This window comes from Leptidea sinapis, chromosome 36 (genome assembly GCF_905404315.1).
Source record: "Leptidea sinapis chromosome 36, ilLepSina1.1, whole genome shotgun sequence".
In the NCBI taxonomy this organism is placed as follows: domain Eukaryota; kingdom Metazoa; phylum Arthropoda; class Insecta; order Lepidoptera; family Pieridae; genus Leptidea; species Leptidea sinapis.
Window position 1 is genome coordinate 1,681,122 of NC_066300.1, and position 23,187 is coordinate 1,704,308.

The 23,187-nt window shown below is 35.1% G+C and overlaps 1 protein-coding gene across 1 annotated transcript in view; it reads right to left on the reverse strand.

Moving 5' to 3' along the window:
• Window positions 1-3,477: 3,477 nt before the first annotated feature.
• LOC126975493 (chondroitin sulfate synthase 1) overlaps window positions 3,478-23,187 on the reverse strand; it is a 50,886-nt gene continuing 31,176 nt past the window's right edge. Inside the window, exons 2-6 of the mRNA XM_050823418.1 lie at window positions 16,316-16,456; window positions 13,977-14,157; window positions 13,208-13,365; window positions 11,413-11,614; window positions 3,478-10,735 (exon numbers count right to left, since the gene is read on the reverse strand). Of these exons, the coding sequence (XP_050679375.1) occupies window positions 9,561-10,735; window positions 11,413-11,614; window positions 13,208-13,365; window positions 13,977-14,157; window positions 16,316-16,456 (1,857 nt within the window). The 3' untranslated portion in view covers window positions 3,478-9,560. The remainder of the gene's footprint in view (window positions 10,736-11,412; window positions 11,615-13,207; window positions 13,366-13,976; window positions 14,158-16,315; window positions 16,457-23,187) is intronic.

Genomic DNA, 23,187 nt, shown 5'->3' on the forward strand with positions numbered 1-23,187 from the left:
ACTTCTTTACGCAAGATTGACTTTGAGAGTAAGCTGGTGAATGCGTGACGAGAGCATTACGAACGAACGTTAGCGTTACGCGAACGGTGATTTGAATATAGCCGCTTATTGAAGTTAATTAGTGCCCTTTTAATTAATTTTTAAGGTAATTTTACTCTCACACCGCTTATCAACAACCGAGTCGCTAATTATTATTATTATTATTCATGTTAAAATTCAGCAATTACATTTAACCTTCTTAAGAGTTTTAGCTTTAAATACACACTTTTAAGAAAGAAATTTACATTATTGTGTTATTATGACTAAAATAAATTTATTAATTTTATTTATTTTTAGTATTAATAACACCCACCTCTACACCCAAATCTTCACTATACACTATACACCTATGTAAATCAAAGTCGGATTTAGAGGTCTTGAGGCCCCTTGGCCCCAAACTATTTAACAAATAAATTGATCAATTTTTTCAATCGATTTTTGCAATAAATAATTTCCTGATTGGAGTAAACAACTATAATAATTTATAAATTGATTTTTCGTAACCATTTACTAAACAGCAGTATCGTCCACAGGTATAAGGGTGGTTCAGCGTCGACACGGTTCTTTAACTCGTTTCAGCAGCGGTTCTAGCACAAGTCGCACAAGTTTTTTTTTATACAAAAGTACTGTAGATAAAGGTCTCTTCGTTGTACGCGGTCAAATGGAAGAAGGTGGCACTGGGGAGCATGAGTCCATGTGAGACCGAAATTGCGCCTTATATAGTGTTGTAGCTTAAGTGAAGAACTGTGTCGCCTCACTTCATTATTTTGCGGAAATCCATAACTATCCAAATAATCCAAATATCTTAGCGGAATGAACACTTAAGAAAAACTCATTACATTTGTTTACGACTGTATCTTCGTTAGAGATTTTCTTTTCTCTTGCCTTTTGCTAGAATAATGTACATAAGCCAATGATATTTAAAAGTATAGATAGGTTACCTAGACTATTAGCGATGTTTAAAAATGATTCACTTACGCACACATTAATCATTTAACATTTCAATAGCGCACTAGGTACATTGCGATTATATCTGAAAGAAGCATATCATGATACAATTACCGCAAGCGAGAAAGAGATAAATCTAACTTGCTGGTTGCGTCTTCGTTTAAATTGAAACAACATAGAGTAATAATTTATCAGATATGAGTTTTACCCGTACACAATGATTTATGTCTCAAATACGATTCACTCATGAGTTCATGTAGTAAAAGTTATAAAGTAGTAAAACTGCATTGAAATTAGGTAGATAATGTATCATTGATTTTATAAAAAAATAATTTAATATTGATTATAATATATAGCCACATTGATGATTAATTATTTATATATAAAATAATAAAAAAAACATACAGACACCAAAACAAAACCGTTTTTTTTTTTAATTTTACTAACAACGGCTCCCAAAAAGTTTTAAAATTACAATTATTAATTTTGTATCTTATATTATTTATGAATGTTTTTTGTTGAGGGTTTATTACAATAAGGTAATGGGAGAAGAAGAAAATGATCCATTGATTATTCTGTAGTTAGCAAGGGATATACTGAAAAAACTCCTACGTAAACAAATAGCACTCCCTTGAACAACTAAAACTTGTTTTAGTAGTTTGATAGTTCAGCTACCTATATACGCACTTGTTTATTAAAAATTATTACATTCACTGCAACAATGACTTTTTTACATCATTTCCTAAAATATTCCACCTCGATCATCCCGCAACAGACAGCATCAATATTTTGTCATTTCTGTACGTTAATCTATGATCGGCTTGGCGTTGTCATGGCAACATATTTATTTTGTTAGATAAATAATGAAATCATATAAAATGTTATAATTCATGATTTCTTAACTGTGGTATGTAATTCTATGACTTCTTTTTACTTTCGTAATTAGTGCATCTTCCCATAACACAAGACGGCATTTTAATGTTGTACTTATATCAAATTGTAAGCAATTCTGTCAACAACAAACGCATGCGTACCGTTTTCGTATCGAGAGAGCGACTACGACCCCATGCGCCAATTAGCTCAATTTAGGCGATTGATTTTCGGCGCGTAAGTGATATATCTACCTTTTTTAATATTATAATATCATTGACCTAAGCCTATAAATTTAACTATGGAAGAAGAACCATCAAAGCTGTAGAAAAGAGACCCGGATCTGGGTTGGTTGGAGTGACTGGCCATCACTGCACGCAAAATGGACCCAACTAATTTATTTAATGCGGAATCAGGAGCTCCTATACCATTATACCATACCATATCCATATCAATAAATAGTTTGCATAATGCATTCCATAGTTTTAAATCTGCGTAATACCTATTATTACAGTCCATTATTCACGCCGCTATCTTGCTCAAGACAATATCTCGTGTATAGTTAAAATGTCATATTGCAATAGTAATTAAAATAATAAAAAATCTTTCTCGTGAGCACAGCAATTAGCTTGCGTCACCGTTGCTGGGGTCCATTATCCGGTACGAGTGTAGCTTTATGTAATTCAAGATTTGTGAGATTAGACGTGAGAGCGGGTTTCACAAGATGAATGATGAACGCAGCAGTGGGTCACCTGAATAATGCAACCATTGTCCTCTCAGGAAAACGCTATTTTCTCTGGCCTACCGGTTGTAATGTGGCTAATGACTTCAAATTGTTTTCCATTTAGTCAGTTAAATTGTTTTTTATACGCTTTGTATTATAGATAAAAGCATTGTACATTTGTAATACCTGTACCTTGATAATGTAAATTATTGAGAATCTTCTTAGTTCATTATGAATGTACAGGATTCACATGTAGGTCTTCTTTGCATTCTGTTTTAACTATTTGAATAAATTAAAAATTGGAATTAAATTTATTAACAAAATGATTTCGTGCTCAAACATAACGTTTTTCGGACCTTCTGCTTATTTATTTAGTATGACACCAAATAATTTACGCCTTCTTTGTCTTTTATTTTTAAAACTTAAGTAAAAGGGAAAAGGTTTCAAATGTAAATATCGTCAAATGTCCAGAGCTAAGACAGAAATGAAGGGACAAAACATCTGGCAGCCAAAAGATGAGAGAATGATGATTTAATGAGAAAAAAGAAATACTAGTGAAGCTCTTTATTCGCGGGGTATATGTTCCGTAAACATGCCGCGAATACAGAAACCGTGAATACGGAATGGTTATTTATATGGGATTATAGGGGATATGTTCCTAGGTGATATAATAAAAAACAAATATATAAAAAAACAATTTAATTGAAGCTTTTGACCATACTTATTAATTATTATCTTTAGGCTTAGGCAACGGTTTAAATAATTTTGTAATTTTATCTTGCTTGGCAATTTTTAAAGAGTCCATTTAATGCTCGTGACATAAATATTTGGGTCATTTCTTTCATCCGCATGTCCTTTATCAGATATTAAAATACTGAAATAAATACACCAAAATCTCCATTTAAAATCATTTAATCTCATCTTTTTAATTCATTCCGCTAACAGTAAAATTTTTAAATTTGTCCAATTGTTTATTTCGTATTTGAAAATATCAATTTACTACTTAACATTAGATACAATATTGGCACTTGAGCACATTATATAATATAAATATATTGTACAATTTTTTTATTCAACATTCCATTATGGTAAAGCTGCATTTAAATTGTTCAAGAATACTTTGAATCAGTAACCATACACACTGACCTCTACAATATACCACTGGACTGGCGGGTGTCAAAGTGCTTTTGTGCCTATTTGATATTCGCCATTTTGGCGCTGTTGGCCATGTAGCGAGAGTCTGCGGTACTAAAACATCAAAAGTGATCAACATCGATAGATGGTGGGAAACTATTTACAAAAAAAAATTGTGTACTTCATTACGTTGTTTCGTGAAGTATAAATAGCACGGAAAACGAACGAAGTTAATTCAAAATACTTCAGAGTTTTGTACGTTCATTCGCAACCATTTGTATTATACGTCAAAATTAGTTCTCTGGACGTTCGCGAGTGGCGCTTCAAATAGGCACAAAAAATTTGATTTCAAACATATGGAATTCCAATATGGCCTGTCCAGTAGTATTTACAGGTCAGTGAATCATACATCAATCACAGAAAAAACTTACATTTTTGACATAAACCACACAGATTATAATCGTCTTCACAATATACAGGCGTAGATGAACAAAGCGTTCGAGACAGGAGATACAGCAAGATAGAAAAGGAACGCGAATATATTGTAATATATCTTAATAAATATAAATTACGTGACACGTTGTTTGTCCGCAATGGACTCCTAAACTAATGAACGGATTTTAATGCGGATTACTTCAAGGAGTGCAGTTTGGTCCTTGAGAGATAGGATAGTTTTTATTTCGATTTGGGACCCACAATTATTTTTATTTTCAATATTTGTTTTGTATGGACATATTTTCTATGAAAGAATTTAGTGACGCACGGTTTGACAGTTCCGCTGTGAAACAATTTTATTATAACAACAGGGAGCATTTTTTACGAAAAAATTCTTGATGTTTTGAAATATTATTGGCAATTTCCTATAAAACAGTTTTTTTTTATTAACTACAGAACAACGTCTGTAAGCTCGAATATATATATTGTAACCGATATTAAATGACAAGTCGTAAGCAGACGGCTACGTTTGATATTAGCTCCGTAGTATATAAAATATCATACATAAACCTCTAGCTAACGTACAAAACATATCAAAATTGGTCACGCAATGTCGGGCTGTCAGGTCATTTATGCGCTAGTATATTCTAAGTCTATGCTCTAATCTAAATCAGCTATTTTCGAAGCACCTAGATCTCTGACATTCGGACTTTATCGAATAACTCTTTGTTATAATTACCGTCATGAGGTTTTCGCTGAATCTGTGCGAACGATAGGTTTGCTAGAATATCAAAATATAAACAGATAACAAACAAAATCCTATTAAATTAGCAGCCGTATGAATATTTTCACTTAGTTTAAGGATTGGTCTCCGCTGCGCTCCAACTACACCACACAACCTAAGAACAATAGCTTTTTTATCACGGCAACTATTAGATACTTGTGTGCGTGGCATCTTGACACTCAATAGCGTCTTTCAAAGTTTTAGCGTTTTTCAAATTTTCAAAATACGATTCGTGTTATTTTACATTGAAATTAATAAAATACAAAATATTTACTCTTGATATGCCGTAGTGTCTTTGTTATTTCTTGTACTATTATTTTTACAAAGTTTTATACGCAACCCGACATGTATATTTTCAATAAGCAAAGTTTAACAGAACATGTGGGACGTCAACGTAACAAATTGTGCGAGACTGGCTCGAGTGCGCCCACTTGGGCGAAGTATTTGTTGCCGCACTTTGCCACTATGCCTGTGGTATCTAGTTGGAACGCAGCGGAGACCAATCTGAAGCATCCTAGTAATTTTCATAATAAATACAATATTTTTTGTTTGATTGAATGAATGATATGAAATGAGAATTACTTGTAGCAGCGTCGTGGGGCGGGTCGTTCCCTTCTCTATTATTTTGACCAGAAGGTTAGAGTGACTTGTGTTGTCTTATTTTTTTCATATGATTCTGCAATGTTTAAATACTTAATACTTTCATATTTTTTTTTCATGACTATGGTTGCTAGTCCTTCAGTCGGGAAGACAACTATACTAAAATAAAATTTTGATTGAAATCGCACAAGTCATGTCGTTTTGTTTATTACGTAAATACGTATTACATTAATAAACAAAACTTAATACAATACGTTACCAAACATGTTTCGGCAAATAAGACAACACAAACTATATAATTTATCAGAAGGCCATACCTAAAGGAGCTTGTTATTTAATTATAAGGACTAGGACCACAATAAGGACTAGTAGTAGTGACAATAGTGACCAGTCATCGCGCACGTGAACTAAACAATCATATGGCCACGTGGTAGATCCGTATTTCTACCAAATTTGTGTACTTACACTGGACAGACTAAAGAATATTTGATATACATTTTTTGAACTAAAATACCAGAAATTAATTGAAAATGAAAACTCAAAGTAAGTTGAACGCAAGATCTTTGACCACATGGCCTAAAACTTGAGCGACTAGACTAGACTGCTCGTAGAAGCCGAATGTCGGACATTAAGTAGTCTAAACTAATATTCTAACCTTAAAAATTTTGTATGGCTGGGTGAAAGAGATAATCTTCGAAATCCCCAATATTGAGAACGTACCGCTAGGAAAAACATGGAATTTTATCCCAGTAAATATATATATTTTTAAAGCAAGTTAAGTGGGAAAACGGAGCTATGTCCTAGTGAAAACTCCCTGCTAAAAATATATAAAAAAAAAGCCTAGCCAAAATTGACCCAGTGAATCCAGCTTATACAGATTCTGCCAAAAGATCAAAGGACAATCCTTAGCACATTTCTACTGGAGTGTGGGGCTACTGGTATCGTGAGAGCAGGAAAAGCCCTCACATTCCCTGCAGATGACCTACCCCACTTGAACTCTCAGAGGATTTTCCGCCTTAAAGCAACGCATTAAGGACATGATGAAGGTGAAGCAAGCCCTTTACGACTTCAATACTTCCAAGGGCAGTGCCATAGAAATTCAACTATAATTATGCTTAGACAGAACACTCGTTCGACAAAACAATAGTTCGACGACACACAGCTTCGAAAGGTTACTCCATAGACAGAATTGTCCGACAATGCACATATTCGGCGTCAAAATAAACGCCAGTTAGATAAGTATAAAGATTGGTTATGTTTGGTCATGTTAGAACAGTTACCACAACGCACGAGCCACGCCCCCTCTTTGATTTCTTTCCTCACCATTTACAAGTTATATATAAAAGTTATTACGAGTTAATTAACCGTCGTTGCCACATTTTAATGTACGTACTGCGCAAAGGGACAGGGTTACCATCTCTGCAAGAAATCTATGACTGAAAAACAAAGTAAAAATACCCGATTTTCAATTGCCGGAGAAGAGTTCTGTCGAAAGAATAACCTTTCGAAGCTGTGTGTCGTCACAGTATTTTTTATCGAACATGTGTTCTGTCTAGGTATTGTAATAGTCAAAATAGTGTCTTGTCGAAGTATACGTTTGGTCGAAGTTCAATATAGAACTCTTCCAAGGGTGTGGAATTTTTTAGGACGTTCGTTTCTAGGAGCACAATAGATCTAGGGGTTTAAGTATTAAAAAACCCAAACAGCATAAATAAATAAATATAGCCAATAGGATCGAGTATTATGTATCTCCGGCATTGCTAGCACCTTGAATATCACGACATGTTCACTCAATTTATAACTGCACAAAATCTCTAAACAATCTCATCATACTATACATTTATATGAGTGTGTCTGTTGCATCATTTTACATTTTACATATTATATTGTAATTTGAAATGATTTGTAAATCGATGTACTTAAATGTAAATCTTGATATTAAAGAGTGGCAATGAGTTTCTTGCTGCTTCTTCTCATTAGCGTTGAAGGGTTGCGTTACGAAGTGTGACCTTTACGAAGTAGCGGTAGATTCAAAAAGAATTTTTTTTTGACATTCATAAGTGTCATTTCCGTGACCTACGTGAATAAACTGATTTTGATTTCATTTATTATATTTTTGAAAAGAAATCTTTAAATATATAATCACGTTTTGTTTATTTTATATAAAACACGGCACAAAATTTTATAGATAATTAGTTTAGAGTCATTTTGTAATAGTAAAAGTGTTACTAAAAACAAATGAATTGAATTTAGCGGTCAAAACTAAAAAAATGTAAAACATTCAAATATAATTCATTTTATTTAATGTTGGAAATAAAATCCTATTATTATATACTTTAATTTTAATGTGTTTGTTCATTTTTAATGAATTTACTATGAAATATTTATACTTCGAAGCAAATTGAACTCAGAAAAAATCTTCCTGCATTTTAGAAACATGACTGCATAAATTAAGTAAAAGAATACTGAAACTGTAAATTTTTGACGGGGATGTTATTTAAATAAGTTTTCTGCTACTTCTTCTCCTTAAAGCTCAACTTAGGTTTTATAAGTATCATTATTTGTTTTAAAATGAATATTTGATATAGAAGTAAAAGAAAGTTTATGATGTTTAATGATATAGCTGTCGTATAACAAGTACATATCTTTTTTTAGATAAGAATTCACATAACATTTATGTACCTAATATTATATATCTTATAACTTATGTATTAGGAACATCGTATTTACAAAGCTAAAAGTAAAAACATAAAAAATCGATTCCGAAATATTTACACATTATATTTAACAGAAAATTATGCAACAGTACAAAAGTAAAATTATTTCTATGTAAAATACCTATTTATTTTATAATTCGTTCCAGCCAGTTGCAGAATTGTGCTAAATCATAAGAATTTTGTAATATCTAAGAGGAAAGGAATCTCTCTGAAGTTAGGAAGCCTTAATAACTTTTATTGAAAGAGGACTTACTTAAGGATCACTTTTATTTACAGATAAACGCTTCCAATGCTATCGTCCTGAGAAGTTAGAAAAAAAGATCAGTCCTCTAACTGCCACAGCTTGTGTCGGCATACTCAGCGTCAATATATTGAGCGACGTTGAGTTCCGTGGTCACTTTGAAGAAAAAGCCAAAAACTCCTCTAAAAAGCTTAGTGTACTCAATGAGGCGAGACAGAGAGCATTTAACTTCGAGTCTTTAAGTCTTTTTTTAATGAAAATAAGTGAAGAGACGAGGTGGTTGTTCAGCTGATGGTAATTGATACACTGTGCCCATTACTATGCAGTGCCGCTCAGGATTCTTGAAAAACACTAAAAATGCTGAGTGTTACTACAACTGCGCTCGTCACCTTTAGAGATACGATGTTAAGTCTCATTTGCCCAGTAATTACACTAGCTACGGCGCCCTTTAGACCGAAACAAAGTTATGCTTACACATTTATACTGCTTCACGGCCAAAATAGGTGCCGTTGTGGTACCCATATTCTAGCCGGCATCCTGTGCAAAGGAGCCTCCCACTTCCTCGCACAGTTACTTTGTGGAATCAATTACCGGCTGCAGCTTTTTAGAACCGATACGACTGAGGGACCACTAAGCTAAGACCATACTCCCAACTTAAAGACCGATAACGCATCTCTTGAGCCGGGTTTCGAATACCCGTTGCCACACTACATCGTTATGTCCTTTCACTCCCTCGTATATACAAAAAATTTACTCATTATTGAAGTACCCACGTCATATCTTACAGGAATCAGCGCACGCTTGAGGAAATCACAACAAATAAAACGAAATACAAATAGCTCTGGATAAGAAGCAATGTTTGTGACAATTTAAAAGTATAACTGTCCCTACATATTTTTAAATTAGATAGTTTTCTGCAACTGCAACCACAAACTTATATGAAATTCCTAAACCAGGACATAGACTTCACTTAATTACAATACTGCATTTACAAAATATACACCATATCCCCTATCAATAACTTACAAAATTGATTAAAGTATCTAGAAGACTAGTTGGCACCCTGTACTAACTAACACCTTTCTCGTTGCCCCCTTGGCCCCGTGGCCACAGTATCTCCGGATGATTGAGTAAGTAATATGTCATGTGTTTCTCACTTCCGTACGTTGAGGCCTTGGTCCCTAAACACATCAAAAACTGACTCTTTTCTAAATTTTTATCACAGTCCACTGAATGAAACTTATGCACCAAACTGTCATCGGCTATTCTATAAACTGTTAAATTTGATTTAATTAATGTCTCAAAGAACTCAACGTCTTCCAACCCCCAACCCTTAATGTTCAAATCAAAGCCACCCACTCTGTGAAAATCACATTTAAATATACTAAGTATACCGAAACCATACTGTCTAAAGTACCCATAGTCGTCGTTAATTTCTTTCGTATACTTCAAGTCTGCCGACTCTCTGTCACTCCTAGGAACATTATCAACACTATTCTCAACATGTTTACTGGTATCTGTTTTCGTATCAAGTGTTCCATTCTTTAGTTTGTTAAAGTCCTCACCATTCACAACCTCTGGATTGTATTCGCTGAACACTATGGGAAAGTAAACTTGATTGTATCTAATTGTACTGATTCTAATTCTTCTAAGAGTTATATGATTGAACATCATATCGACATCAATAAAGAACATCAGATCCTCATCCGCGCAAACTTTAATGCCTTCAGTGATCGCGGCCCCTCTGGAAAATGTCGTGGAGCCCATATGAACTATCTTAATGTCCTTGCCATATAAATCATTGTAATGATCTATTAATGCTTCGGCGTTTCTATAGTCTAAAGGGTTCTTGCTATCTAAATACATTACAACAATTAAACTAACAGCTTCATCACTCATGAGCACAATATCTTCATAATTTTTCATGAAACGTACAAATATTTCTTGTCGTCCCAACAAAGGCAAAATAAAATGTATCCGCCTATCGTAAATTGGATATTCATAATCATCATCGCTCCATTTAAATACATTCGGAAGATTGTTTTGCAATTTAAGAAGCCCATTTTCGATTGCCTCTTTCACGTTCAATTTGCCAAAATCTAGAAAGCCGGCTGTTTGTGGGCTGGGGTCTTCGTCGAAGTCTTCATAATCGTTCAAGTTAGTTTTTGAGTTTATTTTCTCGAGTATTTCTGGATCCTCAAATGGTGCTGGCTCTCCCATTGGTAGTTCTCGTATCTCTGTACCTGAAATATATGACATAAGTATGAAATTCACCATGATTAAACATATGCTATAATATATAATACATAAAGTTATAATTCCGTCCTTGTTTAGTTCTGGCGCCATGGTTAAGGTTGCAATGAACAGCGAAGGACCGGGCGTTAGGGTAAACTTTCAGAAGTGGCAAATGCCTATTTTTCTACTAGTTTTAGTCTCATTATTTCCAGAATCAGCTGACGAAGGACTCCCAGTTATCTCTTTGTCTTGGTACTCACACCAAACCATCATTTCTGCCTTTTTTAACACTGACAGTTGTGCTAGATCTTTAACTACGGACATAATTATCTGTGGAAGCACATCAACATTCCAGTTTGCAGTTTGTCCTTTGGTTTTCAAGCGCTACTGTAATGTCCCTATTTGACAAAAACAGAAGCAACCATTTTACAACATTTACTACCAATGGTTCCATTTTTCTTATGTTTCGTAAGCAAATCTTAAAAAAGGAAGACCCTTTCCGCCCATTGGCTTTTGCTTTCAGGCCCAAAGCCAAATACCCAGGTTTATCAGTGATTGTACACTTTTCTGATTCATTGCGGATGGTCGCCTAACCTTCACGTCTTTAGGGTGCTCCCTAAGCTAAATGGTCCCTAGCACCTCGAGTTAAAGAGACAAGCGCAGATGATCTAACGCATCTACTTACCAGTGAAGCTCTGCTGCAGATAGGCATGTCTTCTGACGGCAGCTGTCATCTTGCGGCCGCGGTACCGGCGGTACTTGAGCAGCAGATCCAGCACATGATCAGCACCGTGCAGCGGCTGCAGCCTCGTGTAGCCGTAGAGCAGCTCGTTGAAGTCGATCACACGACCACGCTGCCGGGACGGTGCGTTTATAATCTCCATCACCTGAAATAAAAAATTTAAATAAAACACTTTTTAGAGGAATAAATCACGAGTAGATGTTACCGTGTTTTTACATTAGATTTAACGTAAGAGTTACATTTTTATTATTATGTTAGTTAACCTTCTAAATTAAAACCCAAAACTACACATATCAAAAATTAGAGGACACAGAATGGAGCGACCTAATAGCCTAGCGACCTAGCGAATAGGCTATTAAATAAGTAATCAAAGTTATGAAACTATGTAAAAAAAAAAAGAAACCCGCTGAGTTTCTTACGACCGTTCTACTCACGTCTAAGGCATACTATTTTGCATGGGTGGTTTTTGACGTTCAATAAAGTGATTTTAAATCTTTTTTGAATAAAGACATTCAAATTTTAATCAAAGAAGACATCGATTGATGCTGGGGGAGACCTTTTCCTGGATTTAGTTTGCATTCATTCTTTACATCTGACCAAAACCTCGTATTTAAGAAGTACGGAATGAATAACCATATTTCTTATTACCTCTGTTAATACAACAATATTATAAGCTAAAAACAAGTTTTATTTTATATTCCGCTGTCGTTAGACATGAAATAATCACAGTATACTTATCATTAGATACTAAAGTACTATTCAATAAACAATTTTAGTGTGGGATTAATAAGTCATATATTATTTTTTCACCTTAATCCCGCTCGAAGTCAACAGTAACCTTAAAATTTATCGAGCAAAAATATTCCGCTATTATTACCACGACACCTTGATTTAACACAGAATTTCTGGTATTTTCTTTGATACACGTGAGTGTTACACATCTAAATAAAACACTTTTTAAAGGATTAAAACGAGTATAACTGTAGCTGTTTTTTACATTAGATTTTGAGTAAAAGTTATTTCTTTATTATTATTTTAGCTAACCCGACGTTTCTGTCTAATCTATTGTAAAATCACAGTTAAGTACAATTACATGCGTTTTAATCCTTTAAAAGGTGCTTTATTTAAAATTAATTTCAGTTTGAACTCTCTAATAAATTACTCATAACGTGCAAAAGAAAAGAACAACCCTACCGGAGATACAGCAAGATAAAAAAGTAAAGCGAATCTATTGTTCCTGAAACCAGTTTATTTTACAGCACGTAAACAGCCAGCTAGCTTGGAATTAGCTCCTTGGTAGTTTGAATTTTTAACTACCTTACACACACATTGACAATTAAAAATTAAATTAAAATTGGCCACGCCTTATCGCGCTGTCGGGTCGCATGCACGCTAGTATAATATTAATTAAGTCTACCAGTGGCAGGCTCCTTTGCACAGGATGCCGGCTAGATTATGGGTACCACAACGGCGCCTATTTCTACCGTGAAGCAGTAATGTGTAAGCATTACTGTGTTTCGGTCTGAAGGGCGCCGTAGCTAGTGAAATTACTGGGCAATTGAAACTTAACAACTTATGTCTCAAGGTGACGAGCGCAGTTGTAGTGCCGCTCAGAATTTTTTTGTCTTTCAAGAATTCTGAGCGTCACTGCATTGTAATGGGTATCAATTACCATCAGCTGAATATCTGGCTCGTCTCGTCCCTTATTTTCATTAAAAAAAATACGATACTAACTAACCTCTCTAATAACATCATCAAGGGCTTCCTTCAACGGGGTCTCAATCCGTCTCTTGGGGTTTGTATGACTCATGGAGTAGATTGACTTGCTGATGAAGTCAAACGGTATGATATCCTCCATGGTGTTAGCTTTGTACCTGTTGAGATCTATTGGGGTTCCTGGAATGAGGTTTTTTATATTAATAAAGAAATCGAAGAAATTTCTTGCCTCGCACAGCCGCTTTGTGGATTCAATTACCAGCTGCGGTGTTTCCGAACCCATACAACTTAGGGACCTACAAGATCAGAGCTAAAAGCCAGCATCACATCTCTGGACTCCACCACGGTTGCATCTCCACTTTCTCCTTCGTGAACCTCTTGCCTATAAGAGAATATAAGAGAAATGCAAAATACTAAATCGTATTTTTTTTTTATAAAATTGTTTTTTTTTCCATACAGAATATAAATCGTGATTCGATTCCCTAATATACTTCACTAAAAATAATTTCAAGCTATTTTTATGTGTTTACCTCAGATGCGGTAAAATATGAAGCACATTATCGAAAACCTAGTATTATTTTAAACTTACACATCTAACTATCTAATAATATTTTAAAGTTCATTTAAACCGTGATTTACTTGGCTAAGATTTACTTTCTAGCGAAAATTAACTGTCGTGAAACTTAATTGACTATAGAACTGTTAATGCAATCAGATCAAACTAATTCAACGTGAATGTACGCAATAATAGTTAAATGTATTTAAAAAAAAAGCTGTTATAAGCAATTCACCTAAAATCCTGTTGTCACCCAGGTATCCAGGCATGCCCATCTTAGTTGGGAACAATGGCACATCTCCCGGCAGGACGTAATCGGCAACCTGCTCCTTATTCACCCCCAGCTCTTTGACTGACGCTGCTATATCCCTGTGTAAGTCCAGGGACGACTCCCGGAGATCTTGAATTTTTAGATTCTGAAATATATATAATATACACGAATAAAAGTACGGAGAATTGGAAAAGGTCATTGTCACAATATATGAAAGAACAGTTTGGTTTACTTCATTTACCGCCAGATGCACAAAGCATCCTTAAAGTTAATGTTTCATTAAATATAATACCGTCACTTTCTTTTTCATTTCAACAGTCAAAGATAGCATCTGATATAACGAAACATCAACTTAAAATATTCTTTCTGCAACTGGCGGTTAGTATTAATAAATATAAATTCAAAAGAGTTAAAAATCGTGTAAGCTACAATTTAATTAATAATAAATATGGGAAGACAACGGTCAATTACGTAATACCAGATTACATTAACGAACTGCCCAAAGAGCTGCAAGAAATGTACATAAATACCACGAAAATCAAAACTCGTTTTAAAAGATACTTACTGAAAAAAGAATAGGATTTGGAAAAAAAAGAATTGAATGGCTCTAGGTACCCAGATAAACCCGTGAGGTTTTCGTGGTACTTATTTCATAAAAATGTATGTATTTGTTCTGTATTGGCCAATAAACTAAAAAAAACACACAATATAAAAAATAATTTAAATAACATTTGATTCATCAAACCACACAGTAGGAATGGAGACTTACGTATTAAACAGACAGCCCAAATTGTTTAAATGCCAACGTTCTATCGATAGCTGTTAGACCAGAATATAAAAACAATATTGATTAATTTGTTCGTCATTTTTAAATTGTATATTTTTGCAATAAGGAACAGAAGAAAAAAGCTTAACGTTAAATATAAGCACAACACCAATGTGGTAATTTTTAAAATTATAATTTCACGATCAAAAATATTCGCGAAATGGTCGATGATGTCGACCTGTGTCCCACGGGTGAGGCACGTGAACACTTGAACGCCACGCTTGCTATATGATTTTTATAGATCAGGAGGTGAAATGAGCGTACGTCATATGGTGACTTATCTCCGCTGCCAAACTCTCTGCCAACGCCGGAGGGTGCCGTTCTTTTAGGTTAAATAGGTTTTCGGAACAATCTCAGATTCAGATCAGAAATTCAATGACTTCTACCGCATACACATTGAAGCACTGCCCCTGCACAACGCTAAGATATCGAGCAGTTCACACTTTGTTGTTTGTCCGACGATTGACCTCTTGGCGGCTGTTTTTTTTTTATGAAAATAAGGGACGAGCAGGACGTTCAGCTGACGGTAATTGATACGCCCTGCCGATTACAATACAGTGAGGCTCAGGATTCTTGAAAGACCGAAAAATTCTGAGCGGCACTAGAACTGCGCTCGTCACCTTGAGACATAAATTGTTAGTCTCATTTGCCCAGTAATTTCACTAGCTACGGCGCCCTTCCGACCGAAACACAGTTATGCTTACACATTACTGCTTCACGGCAGAAATAGGCGCCGTTGTGGTACCCATAATCTAGCCGGCATCCTGTGCAAAAGAGCCTGCTTTGAAGGAACTCGATATTCAAGAGTTCCTGGGTCCACCGCGTATTTGCTTTCAAACTCCAGGCCAGCGTAGCCAGGCCAGACATAGTAATATGAGTAACACTTTACAGGAGTATTCGTACTTTAGGCTTAAGATATTATCTTTATTATTCAAACAAAACAAATCTTATAACTATACTTACAATACTACGACTAAATAAAATTAAAACTATCATTACGTGGAAGCGTACCAAGAATACTGGCAGCATTACCGCGTTGGATAGCAAGGCTGATCCGTTGATCGAAATAGCTGCCAGCGCTTGGGTTTCCAGTAGCCTTATTGAGGCGCGAAGATAGTATTTTGAACATTCTCCGCGCCTCTGAGCCCCACGGGCCAAGTGTCTCGACACCAAAGGGCACAAAGATGTATGACTCACTGAGACCAACATATTTGCGACGCTTGCTGTCTTCGGCAGTCGAAGCATCAGCCCCAGCACCAACTGACGTAAGGAGCCAGGGTATCAGTGAGTGCTAGGATTAATGTATTAAACTTGCGGCGAGTTTTCTGCAGTCTCTCTAGGGTCGCTTGGGCGATTCCTAATCCGGGTTCTCATTTGTTTACTCAGACAAGCACCAAGATATGTGTACATCCGCGCTCGCTTTAGATCCAGTCCTGCAAGTTGTTGACGGTTTAGGTGATCTTATGGTATTGCTCACCTTGAAGTATGTGTGCAGCCGGTACATATGGCGATGGTCCTTGACGGGGTGCAGCGTGATGGCTCGGTGCACCTCCCTCTTCTTGAGCCGTCCCGTGTATGCCGCGGCACCGCTGCTGTTGTGGTGAAGGATGGTCTGCATCTGATGATAAGTACGATTCAGTCTTAGTTTATGATTCCGCAAGTTGTGAAATTAATATATTTTTTATGAAAAATTACAAATTCGACCAAACATATTTAATTTAAAACAAAATTAGTAGGACGGCGCCTTTTTCTGCCGTGAATCAATGAGTTACGGTCTGAAGGGCGACGTAGCTAGTGAAATTACTGTGTTAATGAGACTTAACATCTTATGTCTCAAGGTGACGATCGCAATATTGTAGTGCCGCTCAGAATTTTTCGACGACCTGTATAGCCGAGTGGTTAGCGATCCTACCTACTAAACTAGAGAATTTAGTAGGTAGGATCGCTAACCACTCGGCTATAGCCACGGGCTAGCGGGACCTCTTCCCGGGTTCTAATCCCGTTAGCTGCAAGCATTTATATGATGAATATGGATGTTTGTTTCCGAGTCATGGATGTTTATATGTATTTATGTATGTTTATATTAATTTATGTATGTTTAAGTAAGTATATTGTATTTAATATATCATTGTCTTGTAACCCATAACACAGGCTATATATGCTTAACTTAGGGCAAGATAATTTGTGTAAAAAGTGTGTCAATATTTAAAAAAAAAATGTTTTTTTCAAGAATCCTGAGCGGCGTAACGTACTGCTCTAGTCCCTTATTTTCATAAAAAAAAACATAAATAATGTACAACATTTTAAAGTTGACATCAAGTTTAACGTAATAATAACTACAGTGTAAACTGTTCTTTATGTTATAATATAAATGTGCGAATTAGAATGGTCTTAGGAAGTAATTGAACACGTACTGTTTATTTTTCACAACGGAGACGTGAACAAAGTTACTTTCATTATTAGTACATAATGATTGTTAAATAATAACAATTCGTTTCGTTCTCTCCATTCTTAAATAAAATAAAACCTTTCCACAACACATTTTAATGTTTAACTGCAATAATTTTGATCAATTTTTCATCTAATAAATTAGATTAAAATGTATTAAACGACTCAATTTGTTGTAGTATCTCTGTCAATCAAGTAATGATGGCAGACTGTTAAAATTCACTTATCATATTCACTTAAATCCAACAGTTTGGTCAGCGTTAGCCTAACAAAATGCAAACGCAGTATATTTTTCCGCTTTGCTGAGAACGTTAAATGGCACAAAACAAATAAAAAATATTATCTATATAAGTTTATTTTAGGAAAATTCTTTTATTTTAGAAAAATAAAGTAATGTTGCAATGTCCAAGAAAGGGTCTAACTCTAAAAATAATCTATATTGCAAAACAACGTTTGCCGGGTCAGCTGGTATACAATAAAAATAGTGCTATACACTCAAGGGTAATATAAACTTTGTAAATCGATAGGTTTTTTTTAATTTTTTTCACTATTTTACGAGATTACTCATGACTATCATAATTAACACCATAACTTCCTAAATTTAATTTGATTTTGGTGTTAACCAGTATGTGAGACTAAATCCTTAATTCTCAGAAATTGTTTAATGTCAGTCAGTTGACATAAAATAATTCTAAGCAATTTATCAATATTATTATTCCTGCCGCCGAATTCCACCTTCGCACGACACGCCACAAGCTAGGATATCATCCCCACCATCTGGATGTGTGGCGGTCCTCCACAGTGCGGTTTACAAGGAGCTTTCTTCCACGTACTACAAAGCTGTGGAATGAACTTCCTTGTGCGGTGTTTCCGGGACGATTCGACATGGGTACCTTCAAAAAAAGCGCGTACACCTTCCTTAAAGGCCGGCAACGCTCCTGTGATTCCTCTGGTGTTGCAAGAGATTGTGGGCGGCGGTGATCACTTAACAAGTCTAATGTTTAAAGGAGATTGAAACGCTTCCATACATTCTTGGGCCCAGGTGATAACAAGATGAAAGTAGCACCATTTAAAAGATAACATCTAAATAATCCATAATTGAAAATTTTGCAAGATTTGTCAATCTAGGAGCTGAGTAGTCAAAGATATAAAAATGAGGTTATGTCTTAAACTATGTGTTAACAGCTTCTCTATAGTAGGTTTATTAAATGCCTAGCTGCTGAGGATTTATCACATACTTATATTAGATGGGTACCAACCTTGTTTTTTTTTTAGATAAATAATACCTACCTACGTATACCCATCTGCAACGACATTTTTTTGCATTATTATATAAGACAATTGGACAATACATTGACGGAGAAATTGGAGGATCTGGATCTTTTTGTAAAGTCTATGTATAATATATACTAGATTTAATCTTCAAATGCAGGAGAAAAATGGCCGATTAATACTGAATTTTGTCAGAAGTCACTTGAATGAAAGACTCTAGTTCTACATTGCTAGAAGAAAGTAAACAATTATTGTTGAATAAATTAATTCAGTAATTTATAACAATATTAAACAATTCTGTAACAAAAATATTACGATGACGTTTCTCGCCAAAAATAATTCTTAAAAATGTATCTAAAAGTTTCGTAAAAAATCTATTGTTTTTTGCATTATAGCAGCAATAGTCAGAAATCTTTTCTTTCTAAGAAAAAATATTTTTTCGCCGAACTCAACTGACGCAATGCATGTTTCATGATAAAACTTACGTGTTTATCTTCAGAAGGCCGTATATCCAATAGGTAGTATCATAATCTGCCCCCCTATCGAAGGGCCGAACTTCGTTTTACGTTCTGTTTAACCGAATTTCAGCGGCACGAACCGAACAGCTAATTATACGAAATAAAAAAAAAATCTAAATAATTTCTAATCGTGGTAATTGATTTGTTAATTAAGTAACTGCAATTATCATTTCGCTTTTTGATATATTATCAAACTTACCTTTGTAGAAAAAAAAAATATTTCAATAAATTCTAATTAATTAAAAAGTCTTATGATTTGAATCAAATAAACTATGAAAGTAAACACCAAAATTTGATAATTAATAAATTAATAACGATATATTAACTGCGAGGAAACAAAACGAAATTCTAAGTTTTTAGCGAATATTCAGTCGAAGTTTGTATTCGCTTCAAGCAATACAAGTGGGCCATCACTACAATTTTTTTTTCATATCCACATATGATCATTTTATTATTAATTATTATATTTATTATTTTTTTGGGATCTTAATTTTTTTTAATACTAACTTATGTTCATACTGTCATAAAATGTCATTACGGGATAATTTTTAAAAACACCGAAGTAGTTCTCTGAAAAACTAAAATCTTTCCACTTTAGAATGTCTGTATGGATTGTTGACAAAAAACAATCAAAAAAGATCATTTATACGTCTAGATAGACTGTGACAACTGTGAAAACGTCGAACGGAATAGAGGTTGAAAGTGTCATACAAATCGTGTAAGACGTGTTTGTCACGCACACTAAAGTAATAAACCTGGCCTGGCCATCGGGTGTCTGACAGCAAGAGTCTCTATTTAGACAAATAAATTATCAAAGTCTATTAACAGTTAAATAGGTCATGACACATCCAATCATGGGAACTGGGAAAACAATAAATTATTGTTAGAAACATCAAAGAAACAATATTATTAACTGTAATGTAAACATCCCTCTCGGAAATAGTTTGTGTGTAGGCAGCTTTAAGACAGAGACCGCACCACAGAGCAGCTAAAGAAAATCAGTATATAGTATGATGAAAACCAGTATGCTAAAAACAAATTTGCTCGCCTCCAATATCGCATTATTTTGCAGGACTTACGGGCATAAGGAACAATCTAGAAGTATATTGAAATCTACTCTAGGTTTAGTAATTAAAAGTAAATTTTATATACGCTCATAAGAATCGTCACCTTTTTTGTTCTTAATAGTGATTTTCATTATTCATTAACCAATTCTAGTAGGCTTCATAAGATACATAAAAGCCTTAAGGGTAAATTTATACACTTTTATAATAAAGTCCCAGCCATTGTTTAGGCAATATCTATAAATAAATTTAAATGTTTTATAAAAAATGGCTCTGTCGTAAATCCTATTACTCCACAGCTGAATATCTAAGTGATCGGACAGCTTGGGACTAGATTATGATTATTTAATAGCAATAGCAATGACAATACAATATTGTATATTTGATTAAAAAGGACGCAAAACAATGCTGAGAGAGTTTCTTGGGCCGCTTCATCTCTCTCAGGGCGTCATTTGTTTCTTGTCGGTAGCGGTATTAGTGTCTAGTATATTAGAAATGACATCAAAAAGAATTCTAAAGGAATCAATTTTGAGAAAATAAGTGCCTTTTATGCCTTTCAATAAAGAATTTTCTTAATAAAATATTACGATTGCATCAATATTTTGAGTAGTTCAAGTAATTAATTTAAAATATAGCTTTAAATTATGAAAAAAATATATTTGACAAGTGACGCTATTTGATAGAGTAAATTTTACGTACAACTATGGCGACACGTTTTGTCAATATTCAAATAATCCTGTCCACGAATTTGTTGTTATGAACTATGATGTCACTTTACTTGCGAACTAAGCGCGCAATGGGTGGGTTCTCTCTGCATCTTCTACAGAATTTATCACGGGGAGTGCTCAGAGGAGCTGTTCGGGTTGATTCCAGCGGCCGAATTCCACCACCGGACATTACGTGCAAAGTACATTCGCATCACGTTGACGTTTGGCATTCCACAACCGCGCGTTTCGTTAGAAATTTCTTGCCTCGCACGGCCACTTTGTGGAATCAATTACCGGCTGCGGTTTTCCCGAATAGATACGACTTAGGGACCTTCAAGAAAAAAGCATACAATTCAACCCCAAGAAGACACAAGTTTGTGCGTTCACCATTTAAAGTCTCCCTTTGTCGTATCCCCTCGATTCGAGATCACTTGATCCGATCGGCTTGATTCTTTGGCATTCTTTTTTTATATGAGAGGGGGCAAACGGGCAAGAGGCTCACGGGATAGGGAGAAGTGAGGCAACCGCCCATGGACATCCACAACATCAGGTGTGTCAGGAAATGCGTTGCCGGCCTTTGCATTGCGTAGAGACGTGGGATCTCTCTGCATCTTCTACCGCATTTATCACGAGTAGTGCTCAGAAGAGCTGTTCGGGTTGATTCCAGCGGCCGAATTCCACCACCGGATACTACGTGCAAAGTACCTCCCGCACCACGTAACGTCTGGCATTCCACAACCGCGCGTTTCGTTAGAAATCTCTTGCCTTGCACAGCCACTTTGTGGAATCAATTACCGGCTGCGGTATTCCCGAATAGATACGACATAAGGACCTTCAAGAAAAAAGCATACTCCCACCTTAAATGCCGGCAGCGTATTTCTTGACACACCTGATGATGCGGATGTCCATGGGCGGTTGCCTCACCTCTCTCCATCCCGTGAGCCTATTGCCCGTTTGCCCCCTCTTACATAAAAAAAATGTGACAGGCGTAATACTCATACGGCGTTACAAATAAACTTAGTTTAAAGTTATACCTGATAATAAACCAAGAATAACATACAAAATGTTTACAAATAGACATTTTGCATAAGAATGGTTTATTCGGACGTATAATGTTTCCCGCGTTTATTTGTAAGGCTGCTTGACATTTCGAAAACTTCAGAATTATTTTATTTTATTTGGGTCACAAAACAATTACATGCTATCCTCCTTATTCATAATGGTCCGCTAACTTAAAACAGCCGCTTAGGAGTGTTTTTTCTCATTCTGACTTAGGTCAATAGAAGAAGACAGAGTGAGAATTAGCAATGCTTTAAGTTAGCAGACTATTATGAATAAGGGGGTAGATGATTACATTAGGGGATGAAATAACATAATTAGTACTAAGTGCATAACCTACGACAATGTCCACGGGTTATACACTTATATAGTGTTACATTACAAGAAAGAAATGAAGACTCTAATAACGCAGTAATAAAGAGATTATTACAAACAGATGTTGCTTACAATATTATTATGAGGTTAGATAAGTTAGATATAAGTCTCCAATGAGAACACTAAATTTAACAACAATGAGATTTAAATTAATTAAATAAATTTAATTTAATAACATTTATTAAATTGATGCTGTTTCAATGTGCTATTAATTGCTGATTTGAATTATAATTCCGATTTACCTATGTCAATATCTGAAAAGATTTCATTGTATGTGCTAACTAGGCGCTGCAGAGGCGCGCGTTTGCCGGAGTTGGTCCGAACTGCAAAAAGGGCACGCTTTCGTACACTGCGCTTACATACAACTCTTGGGACAAGGAAGTTTAGATTGTGTACTAAATCACTGCAGTCATACTTGTTGTTACACAAGCCATATAATGTTTTAGCCGCGAGAAGTTTCCTTCTGGACTTACTTCGTTAATTGTATTGACAGTGTTATCATCGATATAGTCAAGATTTTGCATATTCTTGGTTTATTCCAAGTTTATTTGTAAGGCCGTGAGGATGTAAAGTATGAAATTATGAATATAAAAACATATAGATATGAATATCCCTGTTACAAGTGAGAAAAAACCTGTATTTATTCTGGATTTGTTTTGAAATGCGAAAATATTTAAGTAAGTGGAGGACGGCCAGTCTGTTTGTATATCATGTGGGTATTAAGCAGTCGCTGACCTACTTCGCTTGTTTTCATAGCTCTACTATTGTTAAACTAACAACATTTAACTACAATGATATTATTATGTTAGAGTATTAAAACTCTCCATGTTTACTGGTATTCAATCGCTCTTTGTAAAACAGATGTTTTGTTCACTATTTTATCTCTTAGCGCATACTTTCAAAGTC